The following is a 25,992-nucleotide window of genomic DNA, read 5'->3' on the forward strand; positions in this document are numbered from 1 at the left end:
TCCTACCCTTATAAATTCTGTAGAGGAGATAACATTTGGAGTCTGATTCCTTAAAATTAATCAGGCTTGGGGAAACCTTGGGTTTTCTATGTAACTACCTTAACAAAACATAAAAACAAACCTATTGAACTGCCTACTGGAACAAAAAATCAACACTTTTCAGAGGAAGATAGCAGAACCCGGAATCTCTAACATATTCACATCATCCAGTATACAATAAAATGTATTCAACATGCAAAGAAACAGGAAAATGTGACCTATAGTCAAAAAAAAAAAAAAAAGGAAGCCAATATGCCCTATTGTTGGACTTTTTAGACAATGATTTTAAAGCAATTATTCTGTGATCAAAGAACTAAAGGAGAATATTTTCAAAGAATAAAAGGAAATACAGTCTTAATGAATGAACAGGTAGGGAATTTCAACAGGTAAATGGATACTATAACCAAATAAAAACTTTAGAACTTAATTGGGAGTTGCAATGAGTCACTTCTCCAAATCCTTCCCAATTTTTATACCCCAGAAACAACTATGTCACCTTCTGGGTATCTGCCTGCTGTTTGTCCCACCTGCATGTTAAAGTGCTTTTTAAATGCAAAAAAAAGTGGCGGGGGGGGGGGTGGGGAGCGGGGCGGGGCGCTTTTGGGTGGCTCAGTCCTTAAGCATCTGGCTTTTGGTTTCAGCTCAGGTCGCTTCTCAGGACATCCAGCTCCACACTGTCAGTGCAGAGCCTGCTTGGGATTCTTTCTCTCTGCCCCTCCTGCATGTGTTTTCTCTTTTTCTGAATAAACTTAAAAAAAGAAAACCTAAAAATAAAGTCTTAAAAAGATAAATGCAAAAAAACCCACTTTGGAATTTAAAATTACAATAACCCAACTAAAAAACACACTACATGGGTTCACCATCAGCTTGGAGGTGGCTGAAGGAGTCAGTGAACTTGAAGACTGATCAATAGGAATTATCCAGTCAGAAAAAAAAAAAACAGAACAAAACAGATATCCTTGAGACTTTTTTTTTTAAAAAAAAACGTGTTATATTGGCTTCTCTGTGAGGCTCTTTGAACATAAGGAAGTAATAGTTCTCTTGATATGTAAAGCTGAACTCCTGTTCATTTCTCTGGGACCCCAAAGGGCTACTGCAGCTAGAAAGAAGCATGCTATGATAACATAAATGAATAATTGTGTTAAGGAAATAATCTTCCAGAATTTTTACTGACTCCATCTTAAGATGCAGTACAGTACAAGCATTAGGAAAATTTTACTCATTATCTAATGTTCAGCTGAGCAATGACATTCTATTATAGTTATCTTTTCAAAATCATAGGTATAAAAAAGCATACACAGTGCATTGTCATGGTTAGACACATGGACTGTGGTGACGGGGTACCTGGATTTAACTTCTGGCTCTACCATGTATTAATTGGGTAACTGTGGGCAAAATACCTAGTTTGCTCATCTGTAATATGGGGATAGTAATAGCTCATCCTTCATAAGTTTTGGAATTTATGGGAAATGATATATGTAAAGCACTTGGAATTTCACCTGGCACGTATGTGTTAGTTGTGATGATCAAATATATATTTTTCTCGAATCTTTTAAGAGTAGAATATTTAAAGGAACAGAATATTGAAAGACATTAATTAATTAAGACATTAATTGAAACATTAAAACATTAATTGAAAGTATTAATTGAAAAAGTGTCTCTTTTCAAAAGTCTTCCCTAATGTGCTTTAGAGGACGAAACAGCTATTACCTTTCCCCTGCTAATCAGCAGAGGCATTCCTTTATGAAAGCGGAGATATTGCCTGCTTCTTGGAATAGCTGTCTACCACAGATAAACATTACTCTGAGCTACTGGGTGTGTTCAGTGTGTAAATAGATTGTGGGAACACGAGAGGCTGGTTTTTCAAGTTCCTTCTCCTAGCGCTCCATGAGGGTCAAGTAGACCAGCATTGTATACCTTGTATGTCCGAAAGAAAAGTGCATCTACAAAATACTCTAACCATCATATTGAGGTAAGAGTCATGTGCTTAGGGGTCTTCAGGGTGACATCACCTTTCTTGATTTTTGATCTCTGTGTGGTCGGGGCTTGGGGTTTGCTTTTCAGGAAATGAACGACTCTTTCCACTATTTGACATGAGATTTTACAATGAAATGAGAAAGAAAGGAATATATACAGAAGGGACATCTTGACCGTTGGGCTGCTGTGTAAATTTGATGGCTTGAGGAGGGAAATAGAAGCATCTTCTGGTTCCTAGGGCTTAATTTAATCTATAAGTTGTAACCTTGTGCTAGATCTTACTGAACAATGAGTGTCTCCATGAACAAATATATATCTCCTAGTGACATAAAGACATCAGGTTCACAGCAGAAGTCCTGTCACTTTACCACAAACCGGTCGCACCTTTGTATATAAGGTAGCAATCCTTGTGTTCTGATTTTCTTTCATTTGTTTAAATCTCAGATGTTTTATTTAGCATTGTTGAATAGCAGTCCTGTTCTTGATATGGTTAAATATCCAATGTGGTTATATGTTTAACAGAAAAATTGCAAAAGTCTGAAAACTTTGGAATACTTTCCACATGAATGTGGTGTTTTTAACACCATGAGGAAATGAGATCCTGACTGAATATGAATGTATACTAGAAAGATGCATTGGGTTTTCGGAAAATTCTTTTTTATACAGACTGTTTTAATTAGCAGTGCTTTCTTTCTCATTTAAGTGAAAAATGCATTTTGGAACACAATATATCAAACCAGGTACTTGGAGAGAAAAGGTGTTATATATTTAAAGCATTCAAAATTATGTATAGCAAATATTACTTGTATATGATAACGTATTTTAAAATCTCAGCCTCCTTAAAATGTCTTTAAAGCACAGGAATTTGGTGTTTAATTTTTTTACTTTATAATAAGATGTTTACATATTTAGACAACAGCTGAAGCACAAGACTGTTACAATTTATACTCCATGACTTGAGTGCACAAAGACATTCAAATGGACTCTAGTGAAATCCTTAAATGGATCTATACATCCCTGAGTGTGTGTGTATACATTTACATATGGACAACTAATATCGGGGAAACAGATAAGAAGGAAGATGAGAAAATGTCTTTTTGTTGTCAAATCATGGTTATTCTGAGTACTTAGGATTTTCTGAAATTCTCTGCCAGCCGGAGTTTGGGAGTTAGCTGTGTTGTCATTCGGTTTATTCCAGTTTGTTAATGTCTTCTAATTGGTTTAGGGAATGAAATAATATTTCTACCTCTTTGTGTCTTGGAGGCACATTTAGTATTTTTGTTGAAACTATTTTCTTATGCTTATTTTGTATGTTAAAGAAATGCAGCTTTACTATGTGGAATAACTTAGCTAATCATCTTTAATACTTTCTATTTAGAATTTACTTGTAACTCTGTTTTTGTACATCCCATATGCTGCTTGTGTATGTACTGTTACTCTCACACGTTCACCCCCACACATACTTTCCCACTTTTGGATGATTTCACAGGATTCTTTAACTTCTCTCCAACTTGGTTTCATTCCTGGCTCCGTCTTTCTGTGGGTAGTATCGTCGCTTCCTGTGACTTCTGCTTACCCTGCTTTCTCCACATCTTTCATCACACCTAAGCCAGAGACATCCAATTATACTGAACACAGCAGTAATAAAAGAGGTGGTTCCATTGCTTCCTTCATTTGTAGAGCTGGCAACTGAAGTGGCTACATTAAGTTCTGGAAGATCATCTGGGAGTCAGGTAGACCTCTTAGAGGTACAAACTCTGATAAATACATACACTCTGGGATAGGAAATTTACTTGATCTGTTTTTTCTCCCCTTTCACCACAACACGTCTCTAAGAGGTACTTAATAAAAATCTGCCCCTTCGTGCCTTGCTACCCATTCTCTTTTAAAAAAATTTTTTTAACGTTTATTTATTTTTTGAGAGTGAGAAACAGAGTGTGAGCGGGGGAGGGGCAGAGACAGACAGACAGACGGACAGAATCTGAAGCAGTCTCCAGGCTCCAAGCTGTCAGCACAGAGCCCAACGCGGGGCTTGAACTCACAAACTGCGAAATCGTGACCTGAGCCGAAGTTGGAAGGTGAACCAACTGAGCCACCCAGGCGCCCCCCGTTTTCTCTTTTAATAAAACCCCACTTTATTTTAATTTCCCTGTGATATAACATCTATCTGTGTCACTTTATTGGCATTGCACTTCCAAGGGTCACTTGTGTTGCTATTAGGAAATCTAATTACCTTCATTCGTTCATGCATTCATTCGGTAAATATGCAACTCTCATGTCTGCCTTTGTGTACCTCTAGTATAGTTAGGAAAGATGTTAATTTACCTAAATAATTCATTTCAATTATGATAGGTGCTATGAAGGATGCTTTTCCAAATCCTCATTCTATTTGACTACTTTGCTCTATGTGACATTCATAATCACTTCCTACGTCTTGAATCCTCCCTTCCTTGTTAATCCATGACTCTATATTACCTCTTCAGCTACTTTTCTACAGTTTTCCCTCTTGCTGTCTCCTTCTCTTCCTTACTTGTCCGTTCCCCCAAAGGTGTATCATTTGGCCCATAATCTCTTTCTTCTTCTCCTTGCCTGTGATGTCTCATGAAACCGTAGTTTTAAATATCACCTCTAAGTGAATGCTTGTAATATATCCATTTCCAGATTTTTCCATCTATTATGTATTTTCTCACTCATATGTCCAACTGTCACCTAATATTCGTCATGGTTGTAGCCAAACTCACTGTCTTTCATGTCCTCCTCTTTTCATCCATGTTTCTGCTAATGGTGTTGATGGTCTCCTGGTTTTGCACATTTGAAACCTCGGAGTCACTTTTGATTCTGACTTTTCCTTTGCTTTCAATACCCAAACCATTATCAATTCCAATTATTCTTTTCATTACAATAATGTCTAGAATCATTTCTCCTGTATCTTTTTGGTTATTATTTTTTTCTTTTATGCTTTATTTTCTCATCCTCTCCTCCTTCGGTCTGAGAGCCACTTAGAACTCGAGGTCTTGGTTAGACCCCACCTCCACCAGAAAGTCCACGGATATCTTCTTTTCCCAAACCTTGGTGACAGAATTATAAGTGTGATAGAAAGAACACAGGTGTTGGTAGCCAAATATCCAGCCTTAAGTTCTTATTTTAACATCTAGGGCCTCCTGTGCACTTTCTCTCTCTGCCAGCCTCGGTTTCCTCACACTAATCCTATCTCACGCGGTGGTCACAAGAAACAAATAGGATCTTGGAGACGAAATAGTTTTCAAGTGTGAAGCACTATATAAACATTAAAGTAAGATTTGCTAATAGAAGAATAAGTCAGAGGCAAGGACAAAGGTCCTGGGTCTTAAATACTGGGACAGTATAGTGTAGGCATTGGGAAGCTGGACTCTCCAGCCAGACCACCTGCTTTTGAATCCTGGCTCTACTACTTAACAGCTGTAAGACATTAGGAAACTTAGTTAGCTTCTCTGTTCCTGAGTTTCCTCTTCTGTAAAATGGGGGTAGTAAAAATTTCTACCCAAAGGGGTATTGTAGGATTGGAAGGGTTAATAGACGTAAAATACTTAAAAACAATGCCTGGCACATTTTAAGTACTCTTAAGTGTGGAAGTGGTGGTGGGGCATGTGGATACAAAGTGGGAATGATATATTAGAATGGAGTTACCTTATGCAGATCAGTGCCCCATCAAGGGTGGAAACACACAACCACAGAGTGAATACGTATACCTGGCTAAATCCCTCGTGACTCATAAAAAATGGTCCTCCCCTCTGCCGCAGAATTGAGCAAATGTACATCGAGGAGCCATGCATATTCTGAAGAGCCATGCATATTCTGAACAACCGGTTGGGGTTCAAGGATAGGGATAATGGTCTTTCAGACACTTTGGGGAAGTTAAAAAGGAATGGTAAATAGTTTGCCTTTTGGAGTCATGAAATATGTCAGTATTTCATGGAATCAAAATATCAGTATCCAGATGTCAAAAAAGAGACTTAACTATCCTCTGTATTCTAGAAATTTCTTTCTTTAACAAGCATAGGCTTATAACATTTCACAGTGCAAGGGACCTTAGAAATTCTCTTCTTCTCAATTTATAGGCCCATTGGCCAGAGTATGTATTTTTACTCACACAGTAGTTTAGTTTGAGCGAGGGTTTTTTTTCCCCCATGTTAAGAAAACAGATAATAATACTTAAAACATTCCACGAGTGGTTTGAAGTGCTTTAAATTATTTAAACAATTGAATCTTCACTAGAATCCCACAAGATATCACCACCATCATCATCATCATCCCATTTACATAAGAATAAATTTAGGATCATAGAGGTTATGCATAACTAATGATAATTGAGCCAGGTTTCAAACCCAGGCAGGCCAGGGCCAAAGCCCATATTCTCCATCACTGAGTCCTATCATCTCGGCGCCTCTGTGCTCTGGCCTTTGGTTATGCAGCTCCAGTTCTCCTTGACAAGTGCCATTAAATGTTTGATGGTTTTTCATAACATATAAAAATTACTAAAATGAGATTTGTACTAAGTTTCCCAGTGTCTTTGCAAGAGGAGTCTGATTTTTTTTCTCGTCTATGATTCTGTATGCGAACATCAAAGGTCTCAAATAATGATCTTCTCTATTTCCTAGACAGCATATCATACTGTAAATTGGCGGGTACTTTGCACTGTTACTTCATTGTGGTTTCTGGCCACAGGAATATTCTCTTGAATGTGTGTTCGTTTCCATCTTTGTTTTTGCTAACATTTCAAAAGTTCAAACTCAGTATTTAGAATTGCTGTGTTATTTCATTTTCCTATTTTAACTCCTTGTTCATTTAAGTGTTCTTTCACTTTCGTGTTTTTCTTTTTACTTTAAGCATTATTGGCTGCGAAAATAATTTAATAGGCTTTTACTTCATTTTCTTCTTCACTGAATAAAAATATTAAAATCAGTCTTTCCTCCACTGAACCCCTTAATAACTTTATTCATTTCCAAGTAGACATAATACCGTTTGTAACTCATGTTAGAGTTTAATTTAGCAGTTTCCGGTCCTTGCAACAGTTGACTTATCCAGGCTAATTTGATTTAATCTTTCTAATCGAATGCCAGGAAGCACTCTGTTCCTACATTAAAACACGTCCAATTCGTTGAGGGGTCTGTGGTTCATGTAAATAGACTTCACTTTGGTGTCGTACAGTCAGAAAATATTTCCAAAAGCGTTATCAGGACTTGGAGAGAAATTAGGAAGATGTATAAAGAAGCAACTTTAAGAGGTACTTTTTAAAAATAAATAAAATAAGTAAAAATTTTCCAAACCAAACAGTGTAATTTTGAAAAACTCATTGAACATTAACAGCTCATTCTAAGAATGGAAGTGATAGATTTTACCAGAGAATATGGAGTTGGGATGGGAGCTGTGTGTAGAGAAATCATACTTGGAATGTTGCCATCAAATAATGATGTTCCAGGATTCAAAAATAGACTTTGAATCTAAACATACTTTTATTTGGATTGCAAGTAGTTCAGCAACAGCCCACTTGGTAAACACAGGCCAAGAAAGGTCGTAATAAACATATTTATTTAATTCATGTGTCGAGAGTATAGAAAAATCTATTAATAGATCCTCCCAAGAGCCGTATGTAGACAGCAATGATTTTTAGTCTCCTGGCGTGAAATTACATTAAAATCAGTATATGATTAAAATGTTTGAAATGAATTTCATTTAAATCAGTTGATATATCAAGGATATGGTCTCAAACAAAGCAGTAAGGGCCTAATACAAATAGGCATTTTTTCCGACTTTCAGTAAATAATGGGATATCCAAAGATGTCTGTGTCTACAAACAAATGTATGATTTTAAAGTTTTACATTTTGACTAGGACTAGACATATATTAAAACACATTTTGTGACAAAGAATCACTGCCCTCTGATTAAGAAAGCAGCCCGGGAAAATAACTACAAGGAACTCCAGTCAATAATTTGGAAAAAGAAAAGACTAGAATGTTTTGCTTGCATTAACCATGCTTAAGAAGGAAGAATTTAACTTACTTCAAACCGCTCATAACTGTCATCTAATTTGGTTGGCTATTGCTGAGTTTGAGCTCCAAACACAGGAAGGTTATTTCTAAATCAGTTATATACAACAAACAAAATAGCTATTGATTTTCTTTCAAGTGAATTCCTGTTTGACTTTTTTATTGTCCTTGTGAGTAATAGTTGTGTGTTTGGTTTTATACTTAAGCACAATAGGATGTAACTAAGTATTAGCACCACACAGATCTACAGAATAGTTCCTGAACAATGAGGATAAAATCCAGGGATAATATTCGATTGATTATATTGAAAAACTATTGACCCTAGGTCAGCAAACATAAAATGTAGGTCCGTTGCTGCCACTAATAATCTTAGTAACTGGTCACACTTTCTGTGGTTTACTATGACCCAAGGACTATTCAAGTGTTTTTCATGTAACCATGATCACGTCTTGGTTTAGTCATGTCTGTGAGTCATTTGACCTTGGTCAAATTAAGTACTTCTAGAAGTATCTCCCTGGGATATTTTTTCTCCTCCCCTGGTTTCTACCTTTCTTCCTGGTTCATAGGCTCACCCAATCTGTGCTGGCATCTATAAAGCTGTTGCTGATTTGGCCTTGTTCCCAATGTCTCACCAATTGGCATCCTCTCTATGACCTTTTGTCAACGGTAGAGGAGCCTGCATTCTCTGGGGAAGAGGAGCCTGAATTCTCTGGGCTCATAGGTCTGCTGGTCCCTGTAGACTTCCTGTTATCTCAACCACACTAAGTTCCCCTCCCCCAGCTGAGCTCCTCAGGCCATGCTTGCAAGAGCCAAGTAGCACCAGGCCCTTCCTAACCTATTTTTCTTTACCCTCTCCACATCCTGACCACTGCTGGAGGTTTCATTTCCTTTTTTAGTCAGGAGAAGCTGTTCCAGCGTCTTATCCTACGTTTTCTCTATACTGTCTTCTAATAAAACTTGATGTTCTGACCTCCAAGCTTTATTCTTGGTAGAGAGAACACCTAGCTTGAGGAACATTTGAAGAAAAAGAAAACATCGAGAACAGTGTTGTTTCCCAAATGATCTGTGGCAAAGAACCAGTTCCTTTGTTTTTAATTTTCCAAGCCACCTCAGACTAACACTTTTTTTTAAATTGTGTTGTGTCATGATTCCACGGATGACACACTCCTTTGGCATGTCACTGTCAAGTTTCTATAAAAGTTTTTAAATGTTATCAGTTTTGCATGTGTCTTGTCCCAGCACCAGTATGTGAACCACGTTTAAATATTTTTATTTTTTTAAGTTTTATTTATTTATCCTGAGAGTGAGAGAGCACGCGTGCAAGTGGGGGAGGGGCAGAAGGAGGGAGAGAGAGAGAGACCCGGGCAGCCTCCACACTGTCAGCGCAGAACCCGATGTGGGGCTCGAACGCATGAACTGTGAGATCATGCCCTGAGCCGAAGTTGGACGCTTAACCGACTGAGCCACCCAGGTGAACCACATTTAGAGCAGCATTGCCACAGACCCCACCTTTCCTAGGAACAAAGGATCTGTATTTACTGCAGTCCATCTTTCATTTTTCTGATGTGTCTGTATGTCCATCTTTGTACAGTCTTTTGGTATCTACAAATGTGCACCCTCAAAAGCAGGAGTACTGGGCCTTGGTATAAGACTGACCAAGACAAAATTATGTGGGTATATAATACAGTATAATGGTCGTGAACACAGTCACTAGAGGAAACCTGGCTTATTTGGAATCCCCCCTCCACCACATGTGTGCTGTGTGGCCTTGGGCACGTGTTTTAGTCTCCCTCTGCCTTGTTTTCCCTCTCTGTAATATGGTAATGATAAAAATAAGTAACTCCAAGTGTTGATGCGACGATTGCATGACTTAACATATGTAAACCAAGACCCTGCAACAGTGCCTGGCCTTTGTAAGTAAGTGCTATGTGGGTGTTTACCATCATTTTTACCATGAGCCATAAGGTAAAGGAGTTAAGGCAAGTGTACTAATGAAGCCGGAAATATACAACCCAATGTAAAATATAATGCCACATGGGTAACAGAACAGATAAAATTGATTATGACTTGGATAACGTGAAGTATAATAATGGTTTCTTTTTGGCTTTGCATTTGCTATCTGAGGAATTCTGTGGCTTCACATGGAACAAGAGTATGTGACAGGGAATGATGCTAGGCATTTGGCATTAGCCATTCCTTTTGATTCTCCCAGAAACCCTACGAGGTGGATATTATCAGTATCTCCAGTTTATGTAAGAATAAACTGAGGTTCAGAAGGATTAAATAGCTTCTTTAACATAGTAGGTAGGAAAGCTGGGATTTCCACTCAGAGCTTCCTGACTCCAAAACCTGGAGTTCTTGCAATTGGCTGTTTGAGCTGTCCTTTGGAAACCCGTGGGAAGTTTTAAAACTACAGTGCCTTACCACCAAATTCTTTAATTTGATTAAAAAAAAACCAGCTCTACTGACAGAAAATGCACATACCATGAGATCTACCCATTTGGAGTGTGCAGTTCAATGTTTTTTTAATATATTCATACGTTAAACACCATCCCCACAATCTAATTTTAGAACATATTCATCCTGGGGTGGGCCTGACAGCAAAGTCCCTGAGGTCTTAGCTTCAGGGCTATAGACCCTGTAGGAGATCTTGAATGGACTTCAAATGGTCGTGAACCTTTTTTAGGATCCACAGCTCTTGTTATCTTTCCCAAAGGAGTAGAGATGCAGGGGTGCCTGCGTGGCTTAGTTGGTTGAGCCTCCGCCTTAGGCTCAGGTGATGATCTCACTGTCTGTGAGTTCGAGCCCCGTGTCGGGCTCTGTGTTGAGCCTGCTTTGATTGTGTGTCTCCGTCTCTCTCTGCCCCTCCCCTGCTCATGTTCTGTCTCTCTCTGTTTCTCAAAAATGAATGAACGCTAAAAAATTTTTAAGGAATAGAGATGCAGCTCAGATGGTACTAAGAGACTCTAGACTGGTGTGTTCTCAAACTTTAGGGTTCATGCAAATCACTGGAGCCTCTTGTTAAAATTCAGGTTCAAATTTAGTAGGTCTGGGATGCAGTCAGGCACACAATAATTTTGATTATAGGAATACTAACATGAAACAGATAAGTGAAACATTATCTGCCCTACAATCCCATTCTTCTCATTGGTGAATCTGTGTTACCAAAAAACCAATCAACAAACAAAAACAGACACGAATATTCAATCATTTTTCATTTTTTGAATTTTGTCAATAAAATATTTCTGAGCATCTGTTTTCTCTTATTTCTTTATTTGTAAGTATCTAGAAAATAGTTTTGCCTCTTGGACCAGAAAGCCTAAAATATTTACTGGCTGGCCCTTAATAGAAAAATTGTGTTAACTCCTAGTGTAGACCAAAGTATGACCACCTTCGAGGAATAAATGTTACTCATCTTACTCTCCACAGCTCTTTGCTGCATTTGGCAGACATGGCGTTACCAATCAGATGGCTAAGAATAGTAAGTATGAGGGGCAGCAAGCTGGCTGCATTTATGGATACTTCTTCCTCTAGAAAAGAGGTCTGGGTAGGTGAGAGTCAACTTTTGGTTTAGTTTACACATAGATCTTCCTGGAGTTGCAAGCTACTTGCCTGAATAGCATGGATAGCTTTCCACAAAGGATCTAGTGTCTTCTCAGCTAGGTCATGTTGACAAGACTTTGGAAGCGGGATTCTCTAGGAACAATTTGCAATCCACAAAGACAGCTTGGTTAATTAGGGTTGGATGCTAGTTAGCTGAACTTATTGGCAGAATGTTGCATCTTCTTATGCCGGCCTTCAAGCCCCCTAATGTTTAAGGTTTTTGTTAAGGGTTAGGGTTATCTGACCATGAATTTTACATGTATGAAGACATTTCTGCTGATTTTCCAACATTAGCTCACTTTGATTCCTGTGAAAAGGATCTGCTAAAACATTATGACTCTTCGAAATTCTCCAGGCTTCAAGTGGTCTCCTGCACTATAATCTTTATGATCAAACTTCTTCTCAGGTGTCCATCTTGAACTATTCTTTCCTTTGGTTTTTGATAAACAACTTCAGATATCCTTACCAATAACTCATTTTTAGCCTGGATCTCTATTGTCTGTCCATGTATCTATCTACCTTTGATGCAAGACGTTGTCTGTTCTCAACACCCATCCCAAATAATCCTTGTTACCACAGGGTCCATAACTGATGGCCAGATTTTAGCATGCTCCAGGGGGACAAGTACAAAGTGTGACCTTGATGGAATTAGATTATACACCAAGATAATTGAAGGATTTACTAATTATATTATTAGAAGGTAGGTTGTTAGGGCAAGGAATTTGTGATATAACCCTGGATTGGGGTGAATTTACTGATATGGTGCATTTTCCAAAGATCCTGGGTTTAGTGGAGTACTTCATGTAGCTGGAGGGATTTGTAACAGTTTACTTGATTGGTTAATTGAAATATTAACTTAACGGTGGCCTACATAGAGTCTAAGTGATATACTTGACTCTCAATTCATTAGACTCAACTGCATACCCCACTGTGTTGATTATCCCTTCTTAGTGTTTCATCAGCTCATTTGTTCCTTTGTCCCTTCTTTAATCATTATTCATCATGCTCCTATCCCGGGCCCTCTTCATATGTTCTCACTTGTATAACCTTAGGGACCACATAAGCACCAATGATTCCCACTGAAATGCCTCTAGTGTAGACTTCTCTGATACACTGTAGTTCCATATTCCAACTGCCCTTTTGGACAGATCTTTGTTGATGTTTGCCTCATAAGCACTTCAACCTCAACGTGTTCAAATTTCAATTTTTTCTCTCAACTTCTTCTGTCTTGTATCCTCTATCTCTGTTAACAGCATTACCATCAGCATTCCATTTACTCCAGTCCTCTTGAATCAGAATCTCTGGAGATGAACCCTCCGGAATCTGTTTTTGAGCAAGTCCCATAGGTGATTTTTATGTACACTAACATTTAAGAATCTTTATAGTTCCCTATGCTGGAAGCCTCAGAGTCATACCCTCTCCTGTTTACCACCCACATCTAGTTGGTAGCTGGATCTTATTGAGGTCATCCCCAAATGTCTAAAAAATGACCCTTGGGTCCTTCCCCAATACCCCACTTTTACTTCCTAATCTGTCCCTGGCACTCCTACAGGAGCCTCCATGCTGTCTGCATAACCTCTGCCCTCTCTTTTGTATAATCACTGAATGCTGATGTCTTTCAAAAGCCAAATCTAAGAGAGAAAGCTGACTGTGCTATTTCTTGGCTTAAAAGCACTCAACAGCTTGATGGCATGGGAGCAGTTTTCAGACTTTTTAAGGTCGTGGAACTCTTTCTTCAAATAAAACCGTGCCAGGAAATCCAACTTATAGAACAGATAAAAGCAGAGCTGCTCTGTTTGAAGCAGGGGTCGGCGCCACAGCCTTGGCCACTCAACCTGCCTTGCTGCGTTTCCTAAGAAACCATTCCCAAAGACACAGTTTGAAAAACACTCGATAAAGTCCAGATGGTTTATTTGGATACCACATTCCTCTCTGGCTGGCACCCTCCTTCTTCTCACCTCTCCACCATTAACTCGGACCCCAGCCCTGGGATTATTCATTATTCCCTGGACTAGTTGTATGTTCTTGTGACTTTTCGTATTTACTGTCTTTACATCCTTGAATGGCTACTCGCCTCTTCTAATTGTTATTTTTCTTTGAGTTCTTAAAGCCAAGTTGGCATTTATAAGGCTGTTCTTTTTATGTGTATGTCTGTCTCCACTAGAAAATAGAAAGCTCCTTGGGATATAGCCCATGCTTTCTTCCTCTGGGTATCCCCTAGATCCAGCATAGTTTCTGACACATGGTTTTACACATGCTTATTGTGACCCATTCTCTCTCTTCTTTGGTTTTATTTTTTTCCAGACTGAACATGTCTTAATGAATTAAACATTACCTTAAAAAACAACTTTATTAACCTCAAAGCTATATGACAATACTACTGAAATATTTTCCTGTTTGATATCCGAGCATAGTAATCCATGGATATATGCATTGTGTATCATGGCATATGAAGCTGAGCTAATACTGGTACAATGTATTTTTGACAGCATTGACATTTGCTGTCATTTTTTATGGATAGTGTATGTTATGTGTGTTCATTGTAGAAACATGAAATTAAAGACAATTATAAAGAAGAAATTAAAATATAGCCATAATGTAACTCCCCAGAGATAGACCTAATATTTTGACTTATTTATTTCCATTCTTTCTTCTGTAATATTTAGGTGTGTATACATTTCCTTTTAAATTGGAGCCATAGTGGCACCTGGGTGGCTCAGTTGGTTAAGCGCCAACTTCGACTCAAGTCATGATCTCACAGTTTGTGAGTTCAAGTCCTGTGTTGGGCTCTGTGCTGACAGTTCCAAGCCTGGAGCCTGCTTGGGATTCTGTGTCTCCCTCTCTCTCTGCCCCTCCTCTGCTTGAGCTCTGTCTTTGTCTCTCCCTCAACAATAAAATTAACATTAAAAAAAATTAAAAAATAAAATTAGAGCCATAGTGTGTAAGTACTTTTATATCCTGATTTTTTTCACTTCATATTATGAGCCCTCCATCATCATATAGTCATCATATACTAGTCATCATATACTAGAATCTTAGTATTGTTGAGAATCTTACTAATAAAAATTGTGGACTTTCTAAGCAATTTCCAAGAAATTTGTGAGTTCTTTTTTTTAAATGTTCATTTTTGAGAGAGAGAGAGAGAGACAGGGAGGGAGTGAGGGAAAGAGGACATGAGCAGAGGAGGGGCAGAGAGCAAAGGAGACACAGGATACAAAGCAGGCTCCAGGCTCTGAGCTGTCATCCCAGAGCCTGACGTGGGACTCAAACTCACAAACTGCAAGATCACAATCTGAGCTGAAGTTGGATGCTTAACTAACTGAGCCACCCAGGTGTCCTTGAAATTTGTGAATTCTTAATGGAAAGTCTAGGAAACTAGAGAAACAGACCTGTAGGCATTTTGTGAATCAAAGGGAATGAAGGAACATTTTGACTGATCTTTCTTAGTGACATATCGCTTAACTTCAGTGTAAAGGCAAATAGATGGAGGGGTCTAAGATTTTTTGAGCATCTATTATGTGCCAGATACTGTGCTTTATATACATTTCACATTTTATGTACATTTTAATACATGTATGTACATTTTATATATACTCTGTATACAAACATTTGAATATTCACAACAAACCAAGGAAGTGGACATTCATATTCCCATTTTGCAGATGAATAAACTAAAATGCAGGAACTTAGAATAGCTTGTCCAGGTTATTATCTCAGAGAGTCAGATTTTAATTCCATTTGTTTCTCAAGCTTCACACTGTCTCTAACAGCAACTCTGAGAGGGTACACCGAGGTTGCCTTTGATTGTGAAGGCTTTGTATTAGCAACGCTTATCCTGTGGGGTATGAACCTTTGGGTAACCACAGGTTTTGAGCCCCTGAAATTACCTCTCTTTGTTAGACATTATACATGTCTATGATACATTAGAATATATTTATACTTTTTCAAGGTAGAGAGTCTGTGGTTCTTGGCTGTCTAAGGTATCCTTCAAAACGCTTTATCTCTATTGCAGATAATGGAGCATCCACAAGTCTTGCAGAAACCCTTTGAGGAGACTGTAGTTTTACTTGCCAGGCCCTGCACTGAGAACATTATATTTTCTTGCTCTCTTACCTTTTCGTGTGTCCCTGGAACCCATGGAATACGTTTTCTCTGGATGCTCACCAGTACCTTTGATGCTGTTTGTTTATAAGAGAGTCTCATACAATTTCCATGTCTGCTAACTGTGCTACCAAGTCACTAATATGCGTTCCTGTGTGTAAAATAATAATAACTCTTGCATTCTTAGTTCTTCACAGCTGAGCATTTCAAACCGGGCTTTGCACATCTAAAAGTACCTATACTTGTACTGACCCAGTAGCTTCATTCCTATCAAGAGCTCAAAGAATGCATGACCCCTGATTTGAAACTTCCTGGTCACCACACTCTTATACACCTAATATATTAGGAAGTGACATATGGTAAATTAGAGAAGGGTACAAATTCTTCACTACAATTCCATTCCATTGGGATTGAATTCACTTCCTTTAATCTGGGATGACTTTAATAATTTGGTTGACAAATAAAACATGGTAGAAGTACTGTTCTGGGACTTCCAAGGGTAAGATTTAAGACGTCTTGCAGCTTCTGCTTTGGCCTTTAGAATGCTTGGTCTAGGGAAAGACAGCTGCCATGTAAAAAGTCTAACTACTCTGAGACCACCATAAGGGAGAAATCACATATGGGTGTTGGGGTCAGTAGCCCCAGGTGGGCTCTCAGCCAGCTGTTGACATCAAGTACCAGATATGTGGGTGTGTCGTCCTTAATATCCTACCTAGTCCAGCCTTCAGATCACTTTAGCCCCAGCTGCCATCTGACAGCAGCAGCATCAGAAAGACAAAAACGAAAGCCTCCCAGTTAAGCCCAGTCAATCCAAAAAACTGTAAAAAGTAGCGATACCTTGTCTGAAGTCACTAAATTTGGGGATAGTTTGTTACTGAGCAACAGGTAACTGCAACATGAAGGAATGAGTGCACCTGTTGTATTTGGAGCTAATAAGCTCCACTTATATAGAAGGTTTCCGAGGAAATTCCAGTAATGTTCTTCCTACAGTTTGTATGGTGGATCCTTCTCTTGTCCTCACATTCTCCCTGCTAATTTTTTTTAATTAAGTGAACTTTTCTGTTCATTTTGCATACATCTGTTGTAAAGACGGCAATGTTTTATGACATTCTGTAACAGAATTATTGGAAGAGGGCTGTCTGATTAAATAGAACCTACTGCAGTCTAAGAAGATGGCATCCATAATAAAGAGGCCACCATCATGTCCTTTACAGTGGTTTCAGGGGTAAATTCCACTATAAGCCCATTAGTATCGCACTGATTCCCACTGAGTTGGAATATTGTCCAATTTTTCCATCCCAAGCATCTGCCCAGAATATAGTTTCTTTTTCCCAATTTCATTTTGACATAGAGCATCACCCCAGGCTGATTGAATGTTCTCCCCTGAGATAAGATGGTATATATTCCAATTTTTATTGTAGGCATTGCTTCTAAGATGTTTTATTTTTTATCTCATCCATTAGACGTCCAAAATAAGTCTTAGGGCTAAAATCATGGTGTTGGCAGGACTTCCTTCTGGAGGCTCCAGAGGAGAATCCATTTCCTTGTCTTTTCCAGCTTGTAGGGGCTACCTGCATTTCTTGGCTCATGGCCCCTTCCTCCATCTTCAAAGCCCATTTCTCCAACCTCTACTGCTATCATCACACCTTCTTTCCTGACTTTAACTCTGCTACCTCCCCCTACTAAGGACCCTTGTGATTACATTGGGCCTATCTGGATGATCCAGGATAATCTTCCCTTCTTAAGATCCTTAGTCACATCCGTAAAGGTTCTCATGACTAGTACATGAGCGTCTTTGGGGCTGTTATTCAACCTATCAAAGGTACCTAAGCTACATTAGGAGTCAGGCATTTAAGCAGACGCCTGTGGATACTTAGGAGTTAGAAGGTGAAGAGGTAAGGATAGGGTATTCCAGGCACAGAGGCTTTTCAGTAGAAAGATCTGGAGGTGAAGAAGCCACAGCTGTTTTAGAGGAATCAAGTGCTGAATGTAGTTAGATGGTAAATACATGAGAGGGGGTAGGCAAGAGCCAGATAATAAAGGGTTTTTAAAACCATATTAAACAATTTGAACTTCTAAGAGCAAAGGGAAAACAACTGAAGGATTTTAAGCACGGGAGCAACACTGGTCAAATTTGTGTTTTGGAGGAATCTGATGTAGGAGAGCAAGATGGAAGCAGGAAACTAATACTGAAAAGCCAGGGTGGTATCACCCAATGCGCAATAAAATTCATTATTGACCATCAAAACCAGCGCATCTACCCAACTTCCCTGTTGCTGGCAATGTCACCTGTACTCTTTTAAGTTAAAATTCTTAAAATTATTTTTGGCTTCTCTTTTTTCCTTCTAACCCCACTCAGCCACCACACCTTCCTGCTTCTTGAATGTTTTAAATATATAAAACATATGACTATATGAATGTGTCTCAAATAATAAACAATATGGAAATAAATTTCATTTTTTCTCTAACCCCTGACAACCTAGCTACCATCCCTATAGGCAACATGATTAGCAGGTCTGTATGTATTATTCTATGCCTTTTCCTATGTCTTTGTGTATATTATAAATATGCATATATCAATGTCATTGCATTAGACACGTGCATTTGAAATCATAAATATAATCCCTATTTTTACTAGCAATGTAGTTTAGATATTCCCATGTTGGTACATATTTTTAAATATTTTCCTTTAATATGGAACCGCAGTATTGCTCTAACATGAGGCTATTTCAGAATTTTCACTGCAGATAATCAGGCTACAATGAATAGCTATTCATTATCCTCACATATACACACAGTTATTAATTTTTCTGTAACATAGATTCTTGGGGTGCCTGGGTGACTCAGTTAAGCATCAGACTCTCGATTTCAGTTCAGGTCATGATCTCACAGTCTTGAGATCAAGCCCTGCATCAGCCCCCATGCTGGGCATGGAGCCTGCTTCAGATTCTCTCTCTCCCTCTCTGTCTGCCCCTCCCCTGCTCACACGTGCGCATGCGTGTGCTTGCTCACTCTCAAAAAAAAAAAAAGATGGATTCTTAAAAGTGGTCAAAAAATGCATGTCTTAATTTTTATTTTTTTATTTTATTTATTTATTTTTGTATGTCTTAATTTTTTTTTTCAACGTTTATTTATTTATTTGGGACAGAGAGAGACAGAGCATGAACGGGGGAGGGGCAGAGAGAGAGGGAGACACAGAATCGGAAACAGGCTCCAGGCTCCGAGCCATCAGCCCAGAGCCTGACGCGGGGCTCGAACTCACGGACCGCGAGATCGTGACCTGGCTGAAGTCGGACGCTTAGCCGACTGCACCACCCAGGCGTCCCTGTCTTAATTTTTAAAACTTCATTGAGGTATGAATGACATACAAAAAGCTGTACATAGTTCATGTACACAATTTAATGAGTTTGGAGATGAGCATACACCCATGCAGTTATCACCACAATCAGTGCCATACACATATCCATCACTTCCAAAAGTGTTCTCCCATCCTATGTGTGTGTATGTATATATATATATATATATATATATATATATATATATATATGTGTGTGTGTATATATATATATGTGTGTGTGTGTGTATATATATATATATATATATGAATGAAGAGTAAGGCACTTAGCAATTTTTTTCAGTGTATAACACAATGTTGTTAACTGGAGGCATTATGCTCTACAGTGGATCTCTGGGGATTACTCATCTAGAATAACTGAAACTTTCTACCCTTTGACCAATTTTGAAAGATTTAACTCATCCTCTAAGAAGGGTGACAAGAGATGTAAAGCCTCTGAGATTTTACCCTCCTTTCAAGCTACCAAGTAGGACTGTCATAGTTTTATGGATGGTGATTAAAGACCTCCCACTCCGGGGTCAGATGCCGTGGACTTGATTACTCAGAGCACAGAAAGTCTCATGAGCTTCGTGTTGGCATCGGTTGCCCTTGTCCTCGAGTGCCCAGGTGAAAATAGTGCATGCAGTGGACTTGTGTAACAGCTGAGGAACCCTGAACTTGGGGAACCCAAATTTTTTACAGTGAGCTTCCAGCAAATCTGCCCTCTGCCCTGGAGAGAGACTTTTGCTTTGTTGAACAGATCGTAAGCAAATCTGTCCTCGGCTCCAGAGACAGACACTGTGTCTTTCCTGGCTGGTCACCAAACAAACATCCTTGGAAGGACTCCCCAGAACACAAGGGCAGCTAGTGCCTCTCCTCACAAGACGTGGTAGATATGGAAGAGAGCCACAGAGATTTCTCTCTCAGCTAGGGATTGAACGGATTTCTCCTTCCATCGGTGGGGCCTAAGCCTGCCCATTTCCACACACTCTCATTAAACAATTGGATGATACACATTTTTGTATTTTACATTTTTATAACCTAATGGGAAAGCTAAAATGTTTTCTCCTTGTTATAATTTGCATTTATATAACTAGTGAGCTAACTGAGCCTCTTTTCATGTTTCTCTGATTCGTTTCTGAATTGCCAATACTGTGAGTTGCCTATTTTTATTTGCACCTTATTTTATTGGTTCATTTTCTTGTATTTATCTCTTTAAATTTTTTTTAATCTTTATTTTTGAGAGAGAGAGAGAGAGACAGAGCACAAGTGGGGGTGGGACAGAGAGAGAGGGAGACAGAATCCAAAGCAGGCTCCAGGTTCTGAGCTGTCAGCACAGAGCCCGACGCGGGGCTCGAAGTCACAAACTGGGAGATCATGACCTGAGCTGAAGTCAGACGCTTAACCGCCTGAGCCACCCAGGTGCCCCTTGTATTTATCTCTTTATATTTTCTAGATATGAATCCTTTTCCTGCATTATATGGAACCATCACTTGTTTTCACTTTATTTGCAGTGGCTTCCTTTGTACACTTACTTTAAGTTTATATATGATCTATTCTCTGAAACTTTTGGGGGGGACAGTATAGAATTTTATATAGGTCTTGGTAGTTAAAAAGCATGTAGAGGAACTATCAAATAAGATTTAAGTCTATCTTCTCATTTTTCTTTAAAATCTTTCTCTTTTGAATTTATTTAGATTTTCTCCTTGCTGATTTCTCTCAGGATAGAAATAGTCTTCTAAAAGAAGTAGGATAAAAAGTCTTTGCTTTAGAAATACCAAAATACATGATGCTGAGATAAGAACCAGTTAATGTCAGATATCTTTTTTCCAAACTGAGGGTTCTGTGAAAGTTCACAATTAACATTAGAATATTAAAGACTCTGAGAAGTTCTGTAGAAGAAAAATAATTTGATTTAACTCACTATGGAAAAATTTTTGTTGGACTGAAGAACTTTTAAAAAAATTCCATAGAATATCTCATGACATCTTATGGGATGCTATTGCTTCCATGGAGGCATTGAGAGACAGTCCCATGTCACATTAGAAGCAGGGTCCCTGAAACCACAGTGCTCTGAATTACTACCTGAGCATGTTAATTAACTTCTCTAGGCCTCAGCTTTCTCATCTATAAAATGGGGGTATTAGGATTTATTTTGCAGGGGAGTTATAAGGATTAGTTGAGTTCTATAAGTGTTAGCTATTACTGTGTAACATTCTGAGGATGCCACTCTTGGAGCATCACTGTAAAGCTGGTAATATTTTTAATTGGCCTCCCTAATAATGTTCAGAGAATCAATACATTGTGAAATTAAAAAAAATTCAATTATATTCCCATTGAATGTTGCACACAGTTGTCTATGTAAGAATAAGCTGCTGTACTGAAAATAATGCTTATAATTTCACACTATCTGCCTTTGAGCCTATCATAGTGACAGAACTATTTATTTCGCTCCCCACGGCGTGTTTATCTCTATGGCCATTCTCACCATTTGACAGTCATGTGGATTCTTGCCTGCTTGTCTATTTGAAAGACACTCCCAAGTGAATTTTGCAAATGCTGTTTCGCCTGTATCCTGAGCATTTCTAAGTCTGCCAGAAATCTCCCTAACCGTTGTGTTGTCACACAGTGACAGAAAAACAGGAAATTGGTTTTATTTTTATTAATTTCATCCTAAGGGCACTGCCAGAAGTAGTTCACTTCTAAAGCTGCATTTCAAGTACTCCTTGATAAGATATGTTTAGGTCTTTCCTTTGACAAAAATATCAACCTGCATGATTTTTAAGTGTGTTACTCAAAAAATATGCTTTTTAAAAAAATACGTACGTATCTTGGTGACGCTGTGAGAATTTTTTATTGTGTCTTTTGTGGTGCTCAGCAGTTAATGATCTGTCCCAATCTGTCTATGCTGAAAGGCAGGAGAACGACTTAGGAACAATTCTGCCATCTTTTTGAATAGTTGTGCAGTTTGTCAAGGCTGCTGGCCAAAGAGGGGAAAATCTACATCTAAACTGTTGACGTAGAGAGATATGTTGAAGTGAAAGTATTGAAGAATAAAATAAAAACGGATTCCTTTTCCAAATCTGACTAGTGTTTTCGCAGCACATTTAACGAAAAGAAAGAGGATCGACTCTAGATAAAATGCTCTTAGGGTTATTTTTACTTCTTTTTTCTTACCTAAGTAAAGGTTGTAGAGGGTACAAGATTCTCCAGAAGGGTCTATGAACTAGCTAAAAAGAGGCATCAAGAAATTGTACAAATTTAGGTGAATTCATCCCATGCCAACTGCTGGTCCTCCAAAGGCTCGTACATTTTTTTTTTTGGTTGGTGTACAGAGAACAGATTAGACATAGGTTCAGACTAAACACAGAGGGTTCCATTGGCAGGACCAGGACATCCACTCCTTAAAAAGGAGAGCTCTATGGGAAGCTAGTCCACAATCAGAAGTGTCCAGGAGGAAGTGAAATTCAAGCAAGAGGATATTTCCCTTTGGTTGTATGATTTGAGTGGTTGTGTGTGTGTGTGTGTGTGTTTGTGTTTATTGAAATTCTAGTTAACATACAGTGTGATATTAGTTTCAGGTGCACAATGTAGTGACTCAACACTTCAATACATCACCCTATGCTCATCACCACAAGCGCACTCCTTGATCCTCATCCTCTATTTAACCCATGACCCCACCCACCTCTTCCTCTGGTAACCATCAGTTTTCTATAGTTGAGTGATTAATGTCATGAGATTTGCCACACTGACGCCCCATCCTGCAACATGGAGCATGTGCTGCAGGGAGTAAATGGGTTATTTTCATTTTGAGGCCCGAGTGATTCTCCTGTGCTCAGAACGTGGATGGGCATCATCGGCCTCTAGCTCCTTAGATCTCCTTTGTCTATGCCCAGGCTCACTTTCTCCTCTGCACCACATTTCTCCAGGACTGTCACCAGTTAGATTCCATCCTATTAAATGCACAGTCCAGTCCTGCCGCCTGGAGGACACACACTGATTTTCTTAGTAAAGTTTTGGCTACTTCTTATCTATCTCTTTGGCCACTCATTCATAAATCAGCTCTGTCAGTCCTGGTACAAATGAGAAAAAATCCAATTAGGGCTAATTTTGTTAATTAAAATCTTACAGGGAAATTTTATTTCTTTTATATCCTTGTCTGATTTCCCATCTTCTCTGTCACCTTCAGATGCTCCGCCATGGTGTCACTGCCCTCCCTCTTCTTATTCTCTTCACTGGGTAGAACCATGGACCTTTAGAGGGCAGGTCTGCATTTCCAACCCGAGGCAAGGATAACCATAAGCTTTAGATCAAACATTTTTGTGGCTCCCAACCCCTTGGATAATCTCTAAATACAATTCTATGGAACATTCACACATGACTTTCTAAATCTGACATTTCAAATACAAATATGTCCTAAGTGAACCAGGCTATAATTATAGCATATTCATTCATTGAGTTACCAAGTGGTTTTTCCATTTCAGTGTGAAACCAGATGAACCACACAAGGGGTGGAAAAACCAGTTCCGCTCTTTATCTGAGGAGACCACAGTGGACGGTGATGCAAAAACCAAACCATTAACCTTTCTGAAGAGCCCTTTTTGCTCTAACCTTGTGGCTTTCTGTTCTTGTCAGCCTTGGGGTCTCTGATCCCTGCTGCCTCTAGGACTTTGGAGATGGAAGAAAAGGCCTGGAGTCAATCTGGAAAGTCTGTGCTGACCAGGGCAGTTTTCTCAGAGGGGGCTAGCTCTTGACCTATAGGAAGAGGTTCTGTTCTGAGTCATTTCAGCAAAGTTATGGTTTGCTGTATACTGTATAAAACAGACACCTAGGGACTTTGAAAAGTTAGGCTCTGGACAAGATCCTGTCCTTTCATATCACCTGAGATTTTGATGTCAGCCTAAACTTAGGGCAACTGGGAGGCCCCAAAGCAGCCTTTGAGTAGGTATCTAATTATGCTTGGAAACTGGCTATAACCAAGCAAGCCAAGCGTAACTTGCACGTAGACTGTAGTCCATAGACCTGGAAAGGAAGCTGAGGGACAAGGTCATGGGATGAGGCCACATCACAAAACCAGATAGATCACTCTGAGAGTCCTCATTCGTAAGGGGTGTACAGAGAGAATCCAGGTACCAAGCCAATGAAAGAATGTGCTCAAGAATTAGGGTGAGGAACGCAGCCTGGCGTGCTTCTTATGTTGACATGGGGTAGTTTTGTAACATCTGTTTCACAGTATGTAATACACACCTGGAATAATTCACAAATTTGTACATCATGAGATATAAACACTCATCTTGAGAATAAAACATTATCCAGTATGGTTGAAGTTCCTGTGTTCTCTTTGATTGGATCTCTGAATTCCCCATGAAATCCCTTGTATTTATACTACAAATGTATATATTCCTAAATTAGATATAATGTTGTAACAAATTGTTTCCTTCACACATATGGCATCATTCTGCATGAATTCTTCTGTAACTTGATTTTTTCCCATTCAGTGCTATGTTTGTGAGAAACATTCCAGTTGATACACGTAGCACCGATTTATATTTGTCTTGACAGCAGTGCTCTTTGCACAGTGGTCCTAGTTGGGGGAAGAAGGGACGGAATAGGAGGGAACCACTTAATGGACAGTCCAGTCTGTGCACTTAGTGTCCCCCAATCGTGACCCCGTTCACCCATGGGTCAGCCACAAGGGTGGTAACAGCACTGGCTGGCAAAGGAAATTAATGATAATGGAAGAAACTGAATTTGCACAAAGAACCTGGAATCAAGGAAGTATAAATTATATTTCATGGTAATAAAACACATAGTAATCATTTAATGGTTGCATGTTGATTTTTTTTTTTTTGAGTAAAGTAGATCACTGTTTCAAAACTTAGACACTATGCGCTATGGGAACATGGCCTAATTAATTCTAAATAATTTTTCTCTCCTTTGCTTTCTCTTTCTTCCCTTTGTGTTCTGTATTCTACCCCAGGTCATCTGATTCCTGCTTTGTAGCATTCTGAAGGATTGACCTTCTTGGAATGTAATCCCAGTGGCGTCTCTTTTCTGTGTAGCCCACTCTGCCATCAAACAGCCGAGTGACTCCGGGTTGATCAGGGGCGCCTCAAGAATTGCAGATATCACTTCACCTGGAAGATTCACCCACTGCTACTCAGAGCAGTTTCTGAAATACCATGTCTAAGAACTCGGAGTTTATCAATCTGTCATTTTTGTTAGATCATGAGAAGGAAATGATCCTGGGAGTCCTAAAGAGAGATGAATATTTGAAAAAAGTCGAGGACAAGAGAATAAGGTAATATTCTTTTCTCTTTTCTGCCCTTCCCGACTGCTGTCTGTTGGAAGCAAGCTAGATTAGAAATTGGGCAACTGCGACCCTACTGGAGACAAGTGTTGGTCAGTGCCTTCGTGGGTTCCCAGCAGTAACCCACATATTAGAAAACATCTTTGATGTTTTATCACTTAGCTGGATTGAAGGATGGAATTGAGCAAATAATATAGTGCTTTGTTCAAAAAATATTCATGTTTATTTATTTTTTGAGAGAGAGAGAAACACAGAGCACGAGCGGCAGTGGGGAGGGCAGCGAGAGGGGAAGACACAGAATCTGAAGCAGGCTCCAGGCTCTGAGCTGTCAGCACAGAGCCTGATGCTGGGCTTGAACTCACGAACCATGGGACCATGACCTGAGCTGAAGTCAGATGCTTAACCGACTGAGCCACCTAGGCGCCCCAGGGATAATACAGTGTTGATGAGAATGCCCATTCACTAATACCATCATAAGTAGTAGTTAAGTGGAAGGACTGGCAAGGTTTGAATTCCAGCTCCTGGATGTATTAGTTGTGTGACCTTGAGCAAGTTACTCAATTTTTCTGTGCCTTGGTTTCCTCATCCATAAAAGAAAGAT

At 39.1% G+C, this 25,992-nt stretch overlaps 1 protein-coding gene across 9 annotated transcripts in view; it reads left to right on the forward strand.

Annotated features, from left to right (window-relative positions):
• Nucleotides 1-1,917: 1,917 nt before the first annotated feature.
• Nucleotides 1,918-25,992, forward strand: part of SYTL5 (synaptotagmin like 5) — a 139,357-nt gene continuing 115,282 nt past the window's right edge. For 7 of the 9 annotated variants that reach the window (XR_007148996.1, XM_047844306.1, XM_047844313.1 and 4 more), the window contains exons 1-2: nucleotides 1,918-2,011; nucleotides 25,062-25,382. Coding sequence is in view for 8 of the 9 variants with exons in the window: in XM_047844306.1 (XP_047700262.1) it covers nucleotides 25,264-25,382 (119 nt within the window). In the remaining variant the exon portion in view is untranslated. Of the gene's footprint in view, nucleotides 2,012-11,472; nucleotides 11,525-15,829; nucleotides 15,843-25,061; nucleotides 25,383-25,992 lie in introns of those variants that run through there. The other 2 variants (XM_047844307.1, XM_047844309.1) reach the window with 2 other exon arrangements.

Source organism: Prionailurus viverrinus, chromosome X (genome assembly GCF_022837055.1).
Source record: "Prionailurus viverrinus isolate Anna chromosome X, UM_Priviv_1.0, whole genome shotgun sequence".
Classification (NCBI taxonomy): Eukaryota; Metazoa; Chordata; class Mammalia; order Carnivora; family Felidae; genus Prionailurus; species Prionailurus viverrinus.